This window comes from Phascolarctos cinereus, unplaced genomic scaffold (assembly GCF_003287225.1).
Source record: "Phascolarctos cinereus isolate Bilbo 61053 unplaced genomic scaffold, phaCin_HiC Scaffold_726;HRSCAF=1367, whole genome shotgun sequence".
Lineage (NCBI taxonomy): Eukaryota > Metazoa > Chordata > Mammalia > Diprotodontia > Phascolarctidae > Phascolarctos > Phascolarctos cinereus.
Window position 1 is genome coordinate 366,301,015 of NW_027556098.1, and position 21,416 is coordinate 366,322,430.

General features: G+C 37.9%; 1 protein-coding gene across 4 annotated transcripts in view; it reads right to left on the reverse strand.

Annotated features, from left to right (window-relative positions):
• The window catches only part of FOXJ3 (forkhead box J3), a 167,277-nt gene that overhangs the window by 69,429 nt on the left and 76,432 nt on the right, over positions 1-21,416 (reverse strand). For all 4 annotated transcript variants that reach the window (XM_078145506.1, XM_020983437.2, XM_020983434.2 and 1 more), the window contains one exon: positions 10,363-10,437. In XM_078145506.1, coding sequence (XP_078001632.1) covers positions 10,363-10,437 — 75 coding nt within the window. The remainder of the gene's footprint in view (positions 1-10,362; positions 10,438-21,416) is intronic.

Here is a 21,416-nt window from a genome sequence, read left to right on the forward strand (position 1 = left end):
AGAGTAGACTATAGTGAGAAAACTGCAATGATCATGACAAATCAGGCAGTCATTTTCCTACAGCCATCATTAAATATCTTGTTGTGAACATAAACAGGCCTAATTTGATATAGCAATTGCTTAAAATCACATAATAATTTACCAATATTAACTAAAGCTTATACAGCTGTAAGATTAAGTACTTTCCCCATAAGAACTCTATTAAACAGATTTTACAAATATACAAATATCATTTCCATTTTAAGTAAATAGCTCCCACCAACACTGATGAGTAGAGTACTACAGTATTGTGAATGTAAATACAGCAGTACAGTATAGATGCTAAAAGCTGAGAAGAAATGGCAACCAAATAACCAATTATTACATACCCAGAGGGCCTAACTTAGAAGGTGAGCCTAAAATAACTAAGTCACACGGGATACCAACCACTCCTACAAGAGTTAAACAGCTGGAGGCAATTTCTTGCCTAAAGGCTTTGACTAAGTGGAACTGTCAATGCATAATCTGTGGCACTCTACAGGCCAATTCCCTTCCCCCCCTTAAGCTCACTCACCTCTCTGCAAAACTCAATCATCACTAATATAAGGGTACCCACTGTCAACTGAGCAACATATTAGTTGTGTGGCAAGAGAATTTCTGGCTCAGGATTCTTGCTGTCACTGTGATGGGAGACTGTGATGGAAAGGAAACTCTGGCTCAGACTTCTTGCCATCACTTTAAGAAGAGGACACTGCCCCAAGTCTCTATTTTGAACTTCCAGACATTGTTCCCTCCCTTCAGGTCACAACATCTGCAAAATCAAGGCTGGGAAAGAAGCCACAGCTCCTGCTTTCACCAAATAGCAGATAACCGAATCTTACCCCCTTCTGTTACTCGTTCTAAGACATGTATACTCTTATCTTCCCATTCTAAAAAGTAAAATTTCACTTTTCTATATTGCTTATATATTCACATTCTATATAAGACTGCTGAAGCTCATACTCTAAGCTCTCTGACTTTTTAGACTTGCACTCGGAGCACAAATAAAATCTGCAGATAACGATCTCTGCATGTACTTAATCAGTAGACCCACAGATAATTTTTATCACAAGTGTCACATATAAATTATTTACTCAATGCATAAAATCATAAAAATTATGGTTGGAAGGGACCTTATAGATTTAGTATAATTCTCTCATTCTACAAATGAGGAAACCAAGGTCCAGAGAAAGTAAATAACCTATAATGATGAAACATTTATGTAAAATAAAACTAAGGAAAATGAGGGTCAAGAGTTGTATTCAAAATTATTAAGTGTAATGAAATCATAGATTCTTACTGAAGTAAACCAAAAATAGGACTAAGGAAAAAGAGGAATATGAATTATACCCAAAATTAAGTATAAAAATTAATTTAGAAAAAGAGATCTTGTATTCTGCTACATAAATTTATCCCCCCCTCCCAAAAAATTTAATGTCTTCCTATTTCAGGGAAACTAATGGTATTAGGGAATATCATTTTTGGTATACAAAGATACAAGTACCACATGAACAAATGACTGAATTTACAATAAGACTAAGGTAGGGGCAGCTAGGTAGCACAGTGGATAGAGCACCGGCCCTGAAATCAGGATGGACCTGAGTTCAAATCCTGCCTCAGACCAAACAATTGATTCTTACTAGCTGTGTGACCCTGGGCAAGTCACTTAACCCCATTTACTTAAAAAAACAAACAAACAAAAAGACTAAGGCGACCACTGAACAACTGAATACTATAGCTTGAATGCTCCAAATGATTTTTGAAAACATTGAAAATACCACCAACAACTGGATATTTTAAATTTTCACATATTTAATAGTCCCTAGTGTTATAAAGTATTTCATATATCCTAAACCAATCAAATTTCACCAGTAGAATGAGTCTTTGGGAATTAAGCCGGCAGCCTGAGCAATATTTACAAAAGCTAGCAGACAAGTATTGCATGCTCAAGATTTAAATGCATAGACGTAGACATTTACAACAAAACTCTTTTGCCTAATAGGTTCCAAGTCACTGAAATCAGAACTACTAAGACCAAATACAATAATACAAAATGTCCTACAAGAAATGATAAATGGTGGTCTGAAAAATTAAACCAAGGACAGATTTTCTAGGAAACAAAGAGGGAAAAGGCAAATGCTAGGAAGAAAAAGTTTTATTTCTTTAAATCAGAAAAATAAAAGTTTAAGAAATTTCACATGATGCTAAAGATTAAGACAGATGCTCTGTAACATGAGAGAAATCAGCAAAATTGCAAAAATTACTGCCATAATAAGACGGTAGACCAGAGAAGATTTGAAGGCTTTCCAAGTGTGAAAGCAAGGTTCAGAATCAACAACTGGTATATGAGGTAGCTATGAAACAGTTTCAACACAGAACTGAGGGCTACACTTAGATGTTTACCAAACAAGATGTTGCATTCCTCCAAAACTGAGAAAGCTAGCTAGCTTGAAAGGAAACAAATTGCAACAAGGATCTAAACTAAACTGTACTACTTAACTATGCTGAATACTGTACCTAGAAACTGGCTTCCTACATAGACAATGAATTACTGGGAACATATAATATTTGTATATGCTTTCACTTTGTGACAGTAATGGTCATGCATGTGTGATTCAGTGACACCAGACTGACTCACAACATCTGATCTTGAACAAATGAAATGAGACTGAGCTGGTTTTGCTTTAGTTCTATCAGCTGCATCAATGGTTTTGGTTTGATTGTTCTCTCTCCTCTGTTATGTTTTTAATTCTGTGGTTTTAAAGAATGGATATTACTTCAAAGAAACATGCAAAAGTTGAAACTCTTAGAGAACACACTTCAGTGACTGTTAGAGATTGCAGAGTTAGGGAAATCCAGTATTTCAAGGATCATCCAATCCTACAACGCAGTAAGATCAGTCATACCAATGAACAAAATAAAGTGCAGTTGAAAACAAACAACAAAAACCCAGGGACTGAAAAACTACTGCTCAAGAAACAAGCACAGATCTTCAGAGGAGAATAGCAAGGCTTATAATCGATTCCTCTACAGTGTAGCATAGGCTTCTTTAAGAAGGAAGAACAGCAAGACAAGTTAAAAAGAAAAAACAAAAACAAAAAAACCCAGCAATTCTGTCATGAAAGGGGGAAAAACACTTGTTATGGGCAAGACAATATAAAAAGTAGTTGGAGTACTGATGATTTAGAAAGGGTAATATTAATTGATGAAATTCATTTTTTCATTCAAATTTATATACCAAAGCTGTTGTCAGAAGAAGTCTAGGTCTCACCTAGATGTGGGAAATGTTATCCTTCTCTCAAAAAAAAAAAATTATTGAAATGTTTTTGCTTCCAATGAGCCTGGAAATCTTGTTCCCACTGAAGGAAGAATGATCTTTGATAATTATATTAATGTGCTGAAAAGAACTGTTTGAAAACTAGAAAAATTCCTAAATGGAAATTTACAACTGTCTTTCACCATGCCACATGTCATGAAAGGTTAAAAATTTATCCAAATTATGGAAATAAAACATGATTCAGTGGTCTGGAAATGTGCCTAAATTAAAGCCCAATGAAAATAATGAATTCTAATTAAGGCTATACTGGAAAGTCATACTATTCACCAAAAACATGCTTAATATCCAATGTGCTAAAAAGTGTAGTTTCATGATGAAGAATTAAAGAATGTGCCAAAAGTTCATGAACTCCATGCTAAGCATGTAAAATAAGTGATTGTCACAAAAGCAATACATTACATGCTTTAAAATTGTTTTGAAGACGTAAAAAGTTAGAAGATTTACTGTAGGAGTAAAAAAAATTGGTAATTTTGCCATTTCACAAGTAATTTGCGCAGTAGGTTAAAATGTACCTCTCTAAAATGCCTCACACTCATGATGGCTACAGGGAAATACTACAGAAAAGGACCGTGACATACAGCTTCTTCTTTGGGATTACAGCCTTTAAAAAAGAAAAAAAAAATGGTTAAATTCCCTTTGTTTGATGGTGGAAGCAAAAGCAATCAGAAGCAAATAAGGGAACCTTCAACTTGATAGCTGCAAAAAGTACTGTCATAATAAAATGGTAGGCCAGATTGGATTTGAAGGATTTCCAGGTGTGGGACAAAGGGGAATGAGCAATTGGTAAAGATAAACGGTGCTTGGCTCTATCATAACTAAATGTGCCTTCTACAAGGTCAAGTCAACAACAATCATTTATTAAGCATTTAACTATGTGCCACATACTGTGCTAAGCACTGGGAATACAAAAAAGGGCAGAAACCTGTCCCTTACATCAAGGAGATCACAATCTAAGCTACAAACAACTTGCTGTACGCTCAAGTTACATACGTGATAAACTAGAGGTAATCTCAGAAGAAAGGCACTAGCATTAATGTAGACCTTCAAGTCCGAAATGTGAGATTTTACCCAAAACTTGAAGGTAGGCATTTTAACAAATGTTTACTGAAAAGGCTGGTAAACTCAACTAATTGGAGCACAGTATTAATGAAAGCAAGACCATGAGATTGACCCCTCACAGGCCAATAGTTTCCTTTTGTCCCTAAAGCGCCTGGTTGTACTACTTTGGGACTTCTCTAACTTCTCCAACAGGCCCCAGGAAGTTAATTATTGGTAAAACCTCCTCACCCTGCAAGATCCCATCAGCCTTGGGGTTCTATGTCATCACCACCCTGAGTCCCGTGACTGGAAGGTGGAGCCATGAACTCGACAACCATTTAAGGAGGGAGCTTAGCTCAGAACTTCTCAGTTCTCGACTGGCAGCACCGCTCTGGGATTTCTCACACTTTTCCACCATGCCCCCACATTGGATACCTTCCCTGGCCACCTCCTCACCCCTTCCTTTCGGCTTCCTTTTGTATATAGTCTTCCCCCATTAGATTGTAAGCTCCTTCAGGGTAGAGACTAATTTGGATTTTGTTTGTTTTTTGGAATCCCCAGCACTTAGTGCCTGGCACATAACAGGCACTTAATACATGTTTACTGACTGACTGATTGAGGTGCACAGTTACCAACACTAGCCTAACACCACATCAATGCATACTTACTGATCACATTTGAGACTAGGCAACATACTTTATTCACCAGTAACAGAAAAACAAGTCAACTGATGGTCAATCAGTAGCATCACTCCTGTAAATAAAGGCCAGTACATTATAACTGGGTTTCAAATACAATATTCTAAAATTCTGTATAAGCTAATCTACATTTGCTTATCAGTTAGGCTGCATTTAACCTTTAAAGAACCTTCACTGGTTCCTTATTACCTCTAGAATAATACATTTAAATTTCACAATCTGGCTCCAGTCTACATTTCTGGGCTTATTTCACATTATTTCCCTTCATACACTCATGTTCCAGACAAATCAGCCTACTTGCTATTCCTAGAACTTAGCATTCCATCTCCTTTTGCTTTGCTTTCTCCCCCACGTGGAATGAATGTTTTCCTGACCTCCCATCTCCTTCAAGACTAAGCTCAGAGAGCACCTCCTATAAGAAGCCTTTCTCGAATTCTGCAATTTGTTAGTGCTCTCGCCCTCCTCTAATTAGTGTCCTATTTAAATGCTATACGGTGGGGTGGAGATGAGGGGGCCAACATGGGATAGTGGGAAGAAGCAATGTGGTAAGTAAGCTCCCCATCCATAAACCCCTCCAAAAAGATCTAGAAAATGCACCAGACTGAATCCTGGTGAGAAATGTAGAAAAGATCCGTGAATCCTTTGACCACAGGTTTGGCACAGGCAGACAGAAAAGGGAGGTCCTTGGGCACTGCAGATAGTGTCTGCCAGAAGCACACCATATGGGGAATACTCAAGTGCCCAGGAAAAGGCCATGCATAGGCCATGCACAGGGCAAGAGGAGGTCCCCAGACTCATAATGTGGTACCACCAGATCCATACCAGGGCACCACGATGGGTGCAGGTGTGAACTGACAGCTCTGTCATCCACTACCCAGTTCTGAGTCACAGATCCTGGGTGGAATAAGGAGACCTGTGCCTAATGGTGGCAGTGGTGACATTCTTGGGCAGGAAGACCCTGTGCGGTACACAAAGAAAGGAGGAAACTGAGAAGTAAGCGGTAGTTGTCTGGCTCAAACATCAAGCTCACAATTAGGCCTCACTTTCAGCATCTAGCCCAACTTGCAGAGGGATAACCAAGGCAGGAATCCCACACCAAAGTCCCCTGCACTGCTCAAGTGCCATCCTCTTGTATATATATAGTTGTCTGCAAGGTATTTCCCCTATTAGAATGTGGGGTCCTTCAGGGTAAGGACCAAGTTTTTGCCTTTCTTTGTATCCCCAATGCTTAGGACAGTGACTGGAACACGCTAAGCACTTAATAAATGCTTATTGCTGCTGCTGTTATCATCAAGACACAGCTGTTTTCCTTGACAATAACCTCAAGGAAGTAGAATTATAGAATTCTGAAGCTAGAATAATGACATACATTAGGGTGGGGAGTTGAATAGAGCAGCTACGGGTAAAGTTATTTTCTCAGCATCCCTAAAGGTAACAGAATCATAGATGTTGATCTAGAAAGATATTTAGAGAATGTCTTCATTTTATAGATAAGCAAAGTACTGTTCAGAGAGGCAATTAACAAGGAAAAACTAGGTATAAGAAAAACAAATCAAGTCTGTCTTTAAAAAGTCAGTGTATTGCATATAAAACTGTTTGCTTTCCCAAATTACTTCCTTAATCCTGAACCGCCAACTATACGTCATATCTCTATATTGATAACTTTAAGGTCTAACCTTCTTGACCCTAATTCTTTTTTTTTTTTACTCTAATTCTTAAAGGCCACTTTAAATATAAAGGCCACTTAAAATATGAAGAATTAATGTAGTAAAAAGGAAAAGGTTACACATATGATGCTGATGTTACTACAAACTGATGGAATCCATTTTGGAGAATAATCTCACAATGAACAACAAAAGTAACAAAATTAAGTATTCCCTGTGATCAAATAATCTCAATACTGGAGAAATACTCCAAGGATGAAATTACAAAGAAAAAAGTAAGATTAATACAAAGATATTTATAGTTACATTTTTCCAATTAGCAAAAATAAATAAATAAATAAACCTAAATGTGCAGAACAGCTGAACTATGAAATGCTATATTCCCATTAAAAATGACAGGTACAATATAAAGAAATATGAAGGAAGAAAGTAGAGACTAGCAGTCTTAGAATTATACCAAGATATCACTATTTATACATATGGTGTACTTAAGAGTACGGAAAGAGGCAGCAAGAGAAAAAAATCAAACTCCTAGTTAGAGAAGAAAGGAAATGGAGAAATCAGAACATAGTCAAATTAGGAACTTAGAGATTTTCTTTAAAGGCAATAAACTGAAAGAAGCAAACAACAGAGATGAAAGCTGAATGAAAAAAAAGTGGAGTAGAGGGCCACAAATGTTAATTTTGGAGACAGAGGCAAGAAAGAAGAGACAATAATATAGCAATACTACACAATAAAGAGGTATGGGGAACTTTTGACAAAGAGGGTCTTCAGCAACCTTAAAACCTGGGCAAAGTCTTTTACAACATCAGGGGTATTAAAAGAAACTGAACCAAAAAATACCAGCTAGGTACATGTCTCATATGTCACTAACAGACTTCAAATCCCTAATGAACTCTTAGTTCACTAAGGAAGATGCAAGTTCCTTGAAGGCAAACCATGGTTTCATTTTGTATTTGTGTCCCCAGCACCAGTAAAGTGATTTGCATCTATAAGTACTTTTAACAATGTTTGATCTGAATTCTATAAACAAACATTTCCATGCACAGGCTGCTTTCCTCCTTCCACCTCTCCTAACTATAACAGTTCTAAGGCACAGCCGTCAGAAACAGGTTGAATAAGGGCCTCACCACTACTGGGTCAAATCACTACCCTGACCTGCCTGGTATTTAGTCCAGTTAGGGGAGAATAGTCAAACTACCCAATAGCACACTTATATTTCCCCCAGAGTTATCCAGTGAATTGAGACGAGACCAGTGAGAACCAGCAGTAGTGACTGAGCTTAGAAATGGAACTTGGTCTTAGCTTTGCCACTAACTTAGTTGTAAGATCTCAGACAGATAATTTTCCTTTGCTGGGTCTCAATGGTCTCATCTGTAGGATGCAACTGCACTAGACCTCAGACGAGGGTAAAGAAGGCAGTCCTTGCTTTCATGAGGCCTACATTTATTTCACCAGGGGAGATAACATGTACAAATGTAATGGTTATCAAACTATACACAAAGTCAACACAAGGCAATTTGTGAAGAAGACCACTGTGTGTGTATGGGGGGCAGGGAGTGTCCGTGAAAAAGTGTTTGATGATGAGAAATGGAGAGCCCTGTATGAGAAACAGATAGAGGCTGTTTGGCTGAGGATAGAATGCAGGAAAGCAACAAAGCTGGATGAAGTTGAGGCAGATAGGGAAAGACTTTAAATGTGAAAAAAAGTTTATATTTGGTCCTATAGCCATTATGGAATGTTTGGAATAGTGACCTAGTCAGACTTGCCTGAACTTCAGTAAGATCCCTTTAACAGCTTTGCAGAAGACAGAAATTAGAGAGAGGTAAGACTAGAGAAGGAGGAATCAACAGGTAGGTTTTTCTTTTTTTTTTCCCCATAGGCAGCTGGGGTTAAGTGACTTGCCCAGGGTCACAAAGCTAGTTAAGTGTTGAGTGTCTGAGGCTGAACTGGAACTTAGGTCGTTCTGACTGCAGGGCTGGTGCTCTATCCACTCTGCCATCTAGCTGCTTCAAATAGCAGGTTTTTCAAATGATCTAGGCAAGAGATAATGAGAGCTACTAGACCAATACTCTTGACAAGACATTAGTGCTGCCTCCCATTAAACTTAATGAGTACCAACTGGGGTAGGGAAGTCTTCATCTGATACATAAAACATGGGAATCGGACATCTCCAAAGGCCTCATGATGGAAAATGCTATCCACATCCAAAGAAAGAACTATGGAATGTGAATGCAGATCAAAGCATACTATTTGCTATTTTTTTTTCTCTTCTGCTGAGTTTTGTTTCCTCTTTCTGGTGGTTCCTCCTATTAGTTCTAATTTTTACTTACAACATCACTATTCTGAAAATATGTTTAATAAGATTGTATATCTAGAGCCTATATCAGATTGTGTGCCATCCTGAGGAAGGTGGTGGGAAGGAAGGGGGAGAAAAAATTTAAACTCAAAAGCACATGGATGTGATTGTTGATAAATCAAAATAAATAAATTTTTTTAAAAAAACATGGGAATCCCAAATATTTAAACAGGAATACTAAAATTCAATTACTGTTCCACAGACTAACCTGGTAATCTATCATTTGTAAATGTCCACCAAAAAACAAGCATCAGGATCCTGTCCTTCAGAGAGCAAGTAACTTCAGATTCCAAGTTCAAATAATACATTATAGTTTAAAGAAAATTTTCTTTTACCCAAAATATAACTCAAAAGAATGTAGGGTCAGAGAAAGAAAGGTAGAGTCAAAAAGAGGGAACCGAACTATACAGAAAACAAATATAGCAGAAGCTGTTTATGCTGTGAATTTTAGCCTTCCATTTTCTAATAAGGACTTTTTGGTGTTTGACAAAGAAAAGAATACAACCAAATTCTATTTTATAAGGATATTAGCAAAACAGATTATCTCTCAGGTCAACAACAGAAGACAGAAAAACCAACTTTTAGTAGTACAAGGGCCAGTCACCATACTGGATCACTCACTCCTCTTCTGCAAAGTGCCACTCCCTACACCCTTCAGAAAAGAGTCTTCCTTCAGCCTCTTAGGGCCTTCTTTTACACATAAAAGGAAGGTGGTCTGTGAGGTACAGCTCTGACTTTTAGTAATTCTGCTCAATAGTCCCACCAATGACATAAGCTAGTCCCCATTGTGTTATAGTCCTAACATTTAACTGTTATTTTTATCAATTTCACAGTTAATTTTTAATTTTCAAATTTGCATTTGAACAACTTTCCAAGTGTCCATTAAGAATTTCTAATTCTTCTTTTAAAAACTTCCCATTTATAACTTTGGACCATTCCTCCACTGGGAAGTTAGTACTACAAATATAGGCATGTATAATATCCTTATAGATTTTGGATGTTAGATTTTTATCACCTATATTTACCACAAATATTCCTTTCCCAAACAGTTTCTTTCCCTTTAATTTTGCTTTTCTGCCCCATGGGTATTTTTGCAAGGTTGCTGACATTCAGATTACATAATCTTTTTCACTTTTTCTATGACTTTCTTAACCTTTCTGTTATTATGTATTTCACTTGTATTGGGTAAGCATTAAAAATACAACTTAAGGGCTCAACCTTCTTAAATCAATAAAAGGAATCTCCTACCTTTCCAGGGTCATCCTTGGATCGAGGCACTTTAAGAAAACACTTGTTCAGAGATAAGTTGTGTCTTATGGAATTCTGAAATTGAAAGGGAAAGAGGGATCAATCAAAGGGTTAAATGAACTTTTTTTTAAGTCCTTAAAGTAGAAAAATAAATTTCAACATAAAACATTAATATGTGATTAAACATTACCTTTAAAAATAAAAGCATAAATATCATTAAGACGATCAACTATGAATGACTTAGCTATTCTCAGCAACACGATTCAAGACAATTCCAAAGGACCTATGATGGAAAATGCTATCCACTTTCAGAGAAAGAATTGATAAAGTCCGAATGCAGATCAAAGCATAATAATTTTCACTTTATTTTTTCATGTTTTTTTCCTGTTTTCTTTCACAACACCATTAATGTGGAAATATGTTTTACATGACTGCACGTGTGTAACCTACATCAAGCTGATTACTGTCTCAGGGAGGGGGAAGAAAAGGTGGGAGGGAAAAAATTTGGAACTCAATAATTTTCAAAATGAATGCAAAAATGGTTTTTACATGCAACTGGAAAAAATATTATTTTTAAATGAAAGCATAAAATTTAAATCAAGCATTCAACTCTGTTGCCTCTATTAACAAAAAATTCCTAAGGATAGTCCCATGGAGAAAGATGATTTGAATACTTCTCCTTTACCCAAAGAGTAATCTAACTATGAATTGCTAAAATCTCAATAACTGGATATAATCCCCTCCTTTCTAACACTGGGAAAGTCTTCATTACCAGAAGAGGCAATAAAATTTAGTTTCCCCCAACAAAGACTAAAGAGGACACACTGAACTATGACTGCAGAAGGAATAGGATTTACCAAGTTAAGGTAACACGCTTAACTGAGACCAGAACAACATAACCCCAATGTAATCTACAAAAAAATTAATTGGTCAGTTCAAATTATTCAACAGGTATTTTTTAAAGTATTTTTAAGTGCCTATTATATGCAAAGTACTGTGCTAGGAAAGAAGGAAACAAAGACAGATATGATACAGACCCTGATGGGGAATTTACAATCTAATAAGAGGAAACATGACATTTATGCAAATAATTAATTTATAAGTAAAAGTAGAAAGCAGAAATATAAGCAAACTGGTATTTGAGTGGGGGCCAGGAAAAAAGAAAGGTTTTTAAAAAAACAAATGAAGAGCCCATTCTAGGTATGAGGAGCCGTACAAGAAAAGGTAAGAGAATGAGAATGAAAAAGATAAAAATGGAGACAAAAAACAGTAGCACATTTGTGCTGGAATGAAGAGTAACACAAAAGAATATGGCTTCAAATAAAGACATGAAAGAAGCCTGGATCAAGGTTGTGGAAGGTCTAGGATACCAAGACAAGTTTATAACTTATTACATATGCAACAGGGAATCAAACAGGGTTTATGAAAGGTGTCTTAATAACAGCAATGTATAAAGAATATTATTAGGGCAAAGGATAGAGGCAAGAAAGTAATTTAGAAGGCTATTAAAATTTTTAAGTGAATTATTAAAATAGTCAAGAAGAGAAGAATCTGAACTAAGTAGCTGCACTGAGAATTACTAAGGAAGACTCAACAGAATGTGTGAGAAAAAAGAAAAGAATTAAAGATGTTCTTCGGGCTTTCAATTCCTCTCTATTCTCTATTTCAACATTCTTCCTCTGAACCTTCTTTTTTAAAAAGTACATAAGGAAAATAGAAAAGAGAGGGAGGGAATAAGCATTTATATAGCTCTGCTATGTGCTAGACACGGTGCTATTATGTATTTTATAATGATTATCTCATTTGATCCTCCTGACAACCCTGAGAGGTAGGTGTTCTTATTATCCCTGACTGCAGACGCTACACTCTATCCACCATGCCTACCTACCTGCCTTCTGTAAACTGAGCAGTGCAACATGGTATACCCCATCATCTGGACATCATAATAAAATACCCATGAGCTCAACATGGCAAGTACCATCATCCATATCATCTCAGAGTACCCTGGGGCTTGGGTAAAGAAACTTCTTACCTAAGATTTGTCTTTCCCCAGCCAATACTTTCCTCCCTGCTACTCATCTGCCAACCTTTTAATAAGCCTTTTTTGGAACAGGTAAGTCAACCTGACTTACATTCTGTGACTTACACTCTTTGTGAAATACATTTTGAGTGGAAGAAAGAGGAAGTAGGGTTAGCAATAGTAAGCAACTTTTTCAAGGAGTTTAGCTGAGAAAGGAAGGAAAAGATGTATGATGATAATTTGAGGGAAGATATGGTTTGATAATTTTTTCCCCTAAAGATGGGGGAAATTTGGGCATGTTTGAAGGTCAGAAAAGGAACCAGTTGATGAGGGAAGGTTGAAGATTAAAAAAAGGATGGTTAAGGCTATAATCTGATGGAGAAGACAGGAAGAGATAAGCAAGTAAACATATAGTGAAGATGAATGTAAAGGAGAACAAAGTGCTTTTTAAAAAGAGAGCTTTTTTTCATATATTGAGGGAAATAGGGAGAATGTAGGAAATGATGTCAAGGAGTTTTGAGATGAAGAGAATGGGAGAAAGGGTATTTCAAATGATCTAAATCTTCTCAGTAAAATAAGAGGTAAAATTCCCAGCTGAGAAGAGAAGTCTGGAATAGCTTCTGTGGGAAATAAGATAAGGAATCAGGGAGAAATGAAAGTACGGCCCTGCTGCAGAGCAGGACTAATGAAATCTATAATGTACCCAAGCTGATATGGTCATGGAACTTCCTCCAGCTTTATTCAGATGATGGGAACAATCCACGGCTGGGTTTTGATAAAAGAACAGTGGCAGCAGTACAAAAAGACAAGGGATTCAAGAAGCGAGGACAGTGCAGAACTGAAAAGGCTGACGATTTCCATTAAAGTTGGAGAGGGAGGAAAATGAAAGCAGAGAAGGGGTAATGGCTTAAGAAAGTAAAGAAGAGGGGAAAAACAACAAGCTTTTATTAAGTTCCTACTATGTTCCAGGCATTGTGCTATGTGTTTTACAGATATTATTTCCTTTGATCACAAAGCACTGAGAAGTGGAGGAAATAGATCTCAATGAGGGTAAAGAAAAGGCATGAGAGGGTTGAAGCGCAGGGAGAGACAGAATGGCAGAAGGATATGGTCAGATAAAGGAATGTCTACGTTCCTAATTAGGTAAGTGAACACTTGTAGGTAATGGCCAGATCCAGTGAGTGATCACCCATATGTATGACTGAGGTGAAGTGAAGAGTAGGTATAAAAAATTTAAGGAGGCTGCTGAAATGAGAGGATAGCAAGATTGAGGGAGCATCTGCATGGATATTAGGGTTTGCAGTAAAAGAAAAGAGGAAAATGATGAGGTAGAAGCTGAACTCCTTGAGAAAAGAAAGAGAATGACCTGGGAATTGATATACTGTAGCTATCACAACTTTGTTTTGAGAGGAAAATGTTAATTGTGTGGATTTCAAAAGAGGAAAAGCTACTCAGTAAAGGAGGTAAAGGTCTGGGAAAGACAATGATGATCAAGCAGTATTTCAATAAGCAGGAGTCGGAGTGCCATAAGTTAGGGATGGAAAATGAAAGCTGAAGATGCAGAGTCCTTAAAGTGGAGCTAGGTCTCAGTGACAGCTAACAGATGGAAAGAGTGCAACAGAAAAAGGTCCTATTAGCATGTACCTGACAGAAATTCATGGGTTTATATACATGAACTTTTTGGTTTTTGTACACTAAAATGTTTGTTTTTATTGATGATTCTAAGTTTATGATAAAAGACTTAAAAAACAATAACAACAGTGGCTATATGACTAACTACTGGTTAGGGATGTTACAAGTGTCCTTGCTATAGTATCAGTCAGACTAGAGGACCTCTAAGGTCCCACGATTACATATTTAATCACAACTATTCCTTTAACAGTCCCATCTGGGATTGTGTTCATGGTGTAGTATCTTATTTTAATTTGCTTTCTCTACTGGAATCAGAGCTGACTGCAATTCTTAGAACAGTTCTTAAAAAGATGACCAGGAACTCTAAAACACAAGACAAACTTATTGAAAAAATGTTCAGAAATTTATGCTCAATATAAATTTCAATATCATTAAAATTCACTATATATTCATACACAACAAATAAAACAAGAGAATCGAGGAAAGAACTGACCTTAGGAGCTTGTTTATTTAAGAGTACAAGTGGCAACTTTTTGGGTTTTTGACTGGACCAATGTCTTTTTTGTTTGGTTTTTTTGTTCATTTGTTTGTTTTCCAAAGTCCTTTTCTCAGTACTTATACTTCTTGACCTACTGAAACTTTTGACATTGTCCATCAACCCTTCCTCTTAGACACTCTGTCCTACAATGGATCAGACAGTGAGAAGACTAGAGATGTGCCTTAGGAAAAATATTTTTACTTCTACGTAGAGGATGGAAAAGAGAGTGAATGAAAGAAAGAAAACCAGTTCAGTTATGAGGCCTTTAAAGAAGCCCACACAAAAGGTGATGCAGGTCTGTAGGGTAAGGGCTCTGTAAATAGAGAGGAGGAGAGATGTGAGAGACATTGTTTAGGCAGAATTAAAAAGACTTAGCAAATGATTGGATATGAGATATAAGGAAGAGATAAGAATAACTCCAAGGGTAGTTACAACCCTAAGAAACTAGAGAATGGGTGTCTGCCTCAAAAACAGGAAAGTTCAGAAAAAATGAGGCTATATAGAAGAAGATGCTGTTTAATTTGGGGCATGTTGAATTTGAGGTAGATGACATGTAGCTGGAACAGTGCAACTGATAAACAGGAACAAGATTAGATCTGAGTATACAGATCTGGGAATTACCTGTGAAGAGAAAAATAAAATTCTGGGAACAAATGACCTCATCAAAGAAGAATGTATAAAGAAAAGGATAAACGGTCTAAATCAGATCCTGAAGAGATAATCATATTTAAGTGGTGGGAAAAGATGGGACAGGATGATAATCCATCATAAGAGATCAGCTAGTTGGGCTTCGGGTCAGGAAGATCTGAATTCAAATACAACCTCAGACACTTACAGCTATGTTACCCTAGGCAAGTCACTTTAACTCCTATGCCTCAGTTTCCTCAACTGTATAGAGGAAATAATAATAGTACCTACCTTCCAGGGTTGTTATAAAGATCAACTGAGATATCTGTAAGGCTTTTAACACAATACCTGGCATATAACAGGCGCTTATTAATTGCTTATTCCCTTCTATTCTCCTCTTCAAAAAGACTGAGAAAGAACAACCAGGAGGAGAACCAGTAGAGAGTATGTAGTATCACATAAGTCAAAGGAGAGAAATCTATCCAGTAGCTCTCAAGGAGTTATCTCAAAGTTATCCTCTACACAACTCCGCTCTCAGACTTGGGTACTTCAATGTACACACTGATGTTGTCTTTTCAAATAACAAGTACCTGCTGTTGTTGTCCAGTTGTTTTAGTCTTGTCTGACTCTTCATGACCTCATTTTGGGTATTCTTGCCAACGATACTGGAGTGGTTTGCCACCTCCTTCTCCAACCCATTTTACATAAGAGGAAAACTGAGGCAAACAGGGTTAAGTGACTTGCCCAGGGTCACACAGATAGTAAGCATTTGAGGCTGGATGTGAACTCAAGTTTTCCCAGCTGCAGGCCGGTGCTCTATCAACTGTGACATCTACCTAACATTTATAGAGAGTTTTAGAGTTTGAAAAGCATTTTGTATACATCATCTCATTTGATCCTTACAGCAACCTTGTGAGAGATAGGTGCTATTGTTTTCCCTTTTTCCAGATGAGGAAACTGAAGCTCTGAGAGGCTAAGGGATTTGCCCATGACCACACAGCGAATTTGTTCAGAGGCTAGATGATAACAGATCTTCCTGACTTTAAGTTCAGCATTCTTTCTACTACATCACACTACCTTGAACATCCTGGCCTCCTGGTTCAGCAAGCTCCTCAACTCCCATGGCTTTCCTCTTCAGCCTAACTCAGTGATCCACAAGGACAGAGCCTGTGTCTCACCATTACCCATAACTGGGTTACATTCAGGATTCTGGATTCTGAGATTCCTTTCACTGTTCTCTACTCTTCAATCTCCACCTTTCTATTTCTGCTTTTGATTCCATGTCCTCTTTTCTATAACTTTACCCCTTTGATCACCCTTCTCCTTCTCTCCTTTGCTACCTTCTTCCTGCTTATATGCTTGTTTGTCCCTTCTTCTCTACTGACCAACATACCTACATCTCCTGCCATACTTAAAAACTTCCATGACTCTGCCATTCCCTGAAGCTATTATCCTACAGCCCTCTTTTACGCAGCCAAACTCCTAGAAAGTAAGTCTTGGCCTCCATTTTACTCACTTCCCACTCAATTCTCAACCTCTTTCAATCTAACTTCCAATCCTACCACCCCAGAAACAACTCTCTCCCTCCAAAGTTACCAACGATTTCAAACTACTGAATCCAACGTCTTTTTCTCAGTACTTATACTTCTTGACCTAACTGATGCTTCTAACATTGTCCATCAACCTTTCCTCTGAGAGATTCTGTCCACTATTGGTTTCTATGACATTATACTCATCTGCCTGCCTGATTAGTACTTCTCAGGATCATATGCATTCCTCTCCAACTGAGAGCCTATCTCGCTATACTTCTGTTCTAGGACTGTTTCTCTATTTATATCTTCTCATGATGACATGAATCAGCTTCCATGGACTTAATTATCATCTCTATGCAGGTGAATTCCTAATGTATATATCCAAGGCTAATGTCCAGCCTGAAATCACCTACTTCCTGCTAGACATCATCACCTAGATGGAATGCTGGTATTACAAACAACATGTCCAAAATGGAATTCCTTATTATTCTTTCCCCTAAACCTGGCTCACCTCCAAACCTTCCTATTTCTCTTAACAGTACTTCTCTTCTTTTTTCATCCTTCTAGTCATCAAAATTTGAAATTTAGGATCATTCTTAATTCATTCTCTCTCTCTCTCCTCCCACTTCTTTCTCACTCCTTCTTCCTCGCTCCTGTCTCCCTCCCTCTTTCTCCCTCTCCTGTCTCCTTCCCTCCCTCTCTCTTATCTCCTTGTCTCTCATTCTCTCTCCACCATATCCAAACAATTGTTAAGTTGTATTGATTCTACCTCCACAATATCTCTTGCATCTATTCCTTTATCTTCATGAAATCACCACCCTAGTTTCACCTCATCATCTCTTACCTGGACTACTGCAATAGCTTCCTAATTGGTAATCCTGCTTCCAGTCTCTCCCCTCTCCATCCACACAGCTGCCAAAACAATCTTCCTAAAGCACAGGTCCGACCATGTCTCTCTCCTCTGCTCAAAAATCTTCAGGGGCTCCCTATTGCCTCTAGAATGAAATACAAACTCCTCAGCTTGACATTCAGAGCCCTGTACAATCTGGTTTCAACCTACCTTTCAAGACTGTTCATATTACTCCCCTCCACATAGTCTACATTCCATTCAAACTGACCTACCAACTGTTCTCAGAACTCATAATTTTGCAACTTCCATCCCTATGCACAGGTTATCTTCCTATGTCAAGAATGCTTTTCCTCCTCCCCTGTGCCTCTGGGAATCTTTCACTTATTTCAAGGCTCAACATCTAGCTTCTACGGATCTTTTCAGATCTACAGGAAACTTTTCTGGTCTTGACAGTTAATGTTCTCATCCTCCTCAAATTATTTTATATTTATTTATCTGTATACATGTTCTATCTCCCTATATAATGTAGGCTCTTTTGAAAGCAGTGACTTTTAAATTTCTGTCTTTGTGGCCCTGAAGCCTACCACAGTGATTTTCATGTGTCTGGGTTTTTGTCTGGTTTGATTTAGGGGTTGGGAAGGAGAGAGAATGGAACAGGGAAGGCAATGTAAGGATGTCCAGACTTCTCATTTCATCCATGTTGAGGGCTCCCAATATAGACCTTCCACCAATAGGCACCAGCAACTCATCTACAGTAATTGGTCTCTCTGACTCACAGTCTGAATTGCCTTCAACATTAGGAAGCTAAGTGAAATTGCTCATGGTCAAAGAGCTAGCAAGTGTCAAGAGGCTGGGCTTGAATTCAAGTCTTCCTGATTTAAATACTAACTCTTTATTCACTATACCTGGCTGTCCCCTCTGTCTTGCATACAGCAGATGTTTAATAAATGTTTGCTGTATTTAACTGACTGAAGTAGTCAAGAGCGTCAAAGTTTCAGAATGATTCCTTCCATACTGCTCTGAAATATGACCAAGTCTTCTCTATCCTAAAATATAAAAACAAACAAAAAACAAGCAAACAAACAAACAAAACCCAAAACTTTCATTCAATCTTTCAATCCCCTAAAGGTACTGTCCTTTATCTCTCTCCTCATTCTTAGCCAAACTATGGAAGAAAGACATCTATCTACTTTAGGTGCTACCACTCCCTCTCCTCTCACTCCTCAACACTTTGTAATCTGGCTTCTGATTCCATCAATCAAAGGAAACTCTAAAGTTACCAATGCTGTCTTAAGTGCCAAATGGTCTTTTCTCAGTTCTAACACTTTTTGACCTAACTACTATATTTGACCCACTTTCCCTTAAAACTGTCTCCTCAATGGGATTTTATGACACCATTCTCTCCTAGTTTTCCTCTTACCTATGTTAACTACTCCTCTATCTCCTTTGCTGCCTCAGCATCCACATCACACACCTAACCGTGAGGATTCCTTAAAGTCTGGTACTGGGTCTTGTTCTCTTCTCCATTCTCCACTTGGTAACGACACTGGTTGTATAACTGTCATCTCTATGAAGATGATTCCCAGATTCATGTATCTGACCCCAGTCTCTCCCTTGAGCTTCAATCCCAAATCACCAATTGCTTATTGGACATTTAAAACGGATGTCCAAGAGACATCTTAAACTCAGCATGCTTTTTTTTTAGGCAATTAGGGTTAAGTGACTTGCCCAGGGTCACACAGCTAGTAAGTATCAAGTGTTTTGTCTGAGGCTGGATTTGAACTCAGGTCCTCCTGACTTCAGGGCCAGTGCTCTATCCACTGCGCCGCCTAGCTGCACCATCAGCATGCTTTTTAAAACTGAATTCTTTATCTTTCCCCCTAAACCCTCTCCTCTTCCACATGTCCTTATTTCTAAGAAAGGCACCATCATCTTTCCAGTGTTTCAGATTTATAACCTCCACATTACCAGATTTCTCATTCTCACTCACTTCATATATCCTATCATTTGCCAAATCTTACTATTTTTACCTTCACAACCTCTTTCACCAATCCTTTGTCTACACTCAAACGGCTCCCACCTCAGTTTAGGCCCTCATCGTCTCTTCCCTAGATGATTCCAACAGCTTCCAATTGGTCTCCCTTCCTCAAGTCTCCTATTACTCCAGTCCTTACATATTGTTGCCAAAGTAATTTTCCTTAAACAGAGGTCTAACTATGTCATTTCCCTATTCAATCTGATGGCTTCCTATGGCCTCTAGGATCAAATATAAACTGCTCTCTTTAGCTTTTAAAACCCTGAACAACTCAGCCAAACTCATCTTTCTAGCTTCTTCGGACGTTATTCCCCCCAATCACCCTCTGCAATCCAGCCAAACTGGCCCTCTCTCTGTTCCTCACATATGATACTCCCTATCTCAGGCCTCCACCTTTTTACATTTGCCATCTTCCATGCCTGTAAAGCACTTCCTCCTTACCTATAAATCAATTCTCTCAATCCCTTTAAGATGCAGCTCAGATAGCATCTTCTGCATGAAGACTTTTCTGATCAGTCTTTTGATTATCCCAATTGCTAGTATGCTCCCTCCAAAACTACCTATATTTTAACAACTTTGTGTTTACTAATTATATATTGACCCTGTATAATTTTTATGTGTTTATTGTCTCCTCTGCTAGAATGGAAACTTACTGTTTCATTCTTTTTACTTGTAGACCCAGCACCTAGCACACAGCCCTCGTAAAATACTTGCTGATTGACTAACTGATGTGACCCAATGATAGGGAAGAGGCAGCAGCAAAGACACACAGCTCTAAGACTCTGGCATTGGGAAGGAGGTTCTAGCTTTAGGACAATAGACAAGGGAAGGCTGTTCTAAGGATGAGAAGTTTGTTCACAAGCAGTGGTGCCAGACCTGGTATACATGATTAAAGACAAGAGAAAGAAAGATTTAAAAGGCAAGGTCTAGAGAAGATGGAGGGGATATAAGGAAGTAGGATAAAAAAAAGAGTCGTTAGCCAAGATGAAGGAATGATTTCGTCAGAGAAATGAGAAAAGAGGAGAATGAGGAATCATGTAGAACAGAGGTATCAAACATGCATCCTACAACACTCCCTAGTGCCTGCCCAAAACAGATTAATAAAATGTAAGTGGAAAATCATTAACAAAATAAAAAAGGACAATAAAGCATGTATAATTTCACATTTTAAAACCTAAGTCAATATGTGGCCTGAATAGATCCTTATGTACAGATTAGCAGCCTTATTTCTATTCAAGTTTGATACCACTGACATAGAGTAAGTGCTTAAGTGTAAAATGAGGATGGTCCCAATTTTTTGAGTCAAGTAGGAAGCTGGGTAAACATGGGAGTGTAAGAGGGAAGAGAGTCTGGAATGTCACTGTGAGGAAGGAGTCACTATAGGAAGAATAAAAAAACTGCTGTGCAGCAATGATGGCCAAAATGAGACGAGAAAAGGTAGTGGATCCAGCAGTAATAAGCAGCATTGAAGTAGGAATGGAAAAAGGAGGACCTAATCTCTTTTGGGAATACAGGAAGGAATAGAATTGAAGGCACAAACAGAAGAGGTGGTCTGAATAAGGAGAAAATAAACACCACTTCTTCCTCAGATACTCCAATCTAAGATAGTTAAATATGGAGAGCTTTTGATATGGGAAGCTGATGAGGGAGCCCACAACAGACGACCATGATTTTCTGAGTAAAGTAGGAGGCAAGATCACCTTCACATAATAGCAGATGTAGAAGTTTGCTAGCTATAGGACAGGATAAGTATCCAATGATCCAGAAGTATCTCTACAGTTCTGAGGTGATGGAGTACATATTTAGAATCTGTTAAGAGG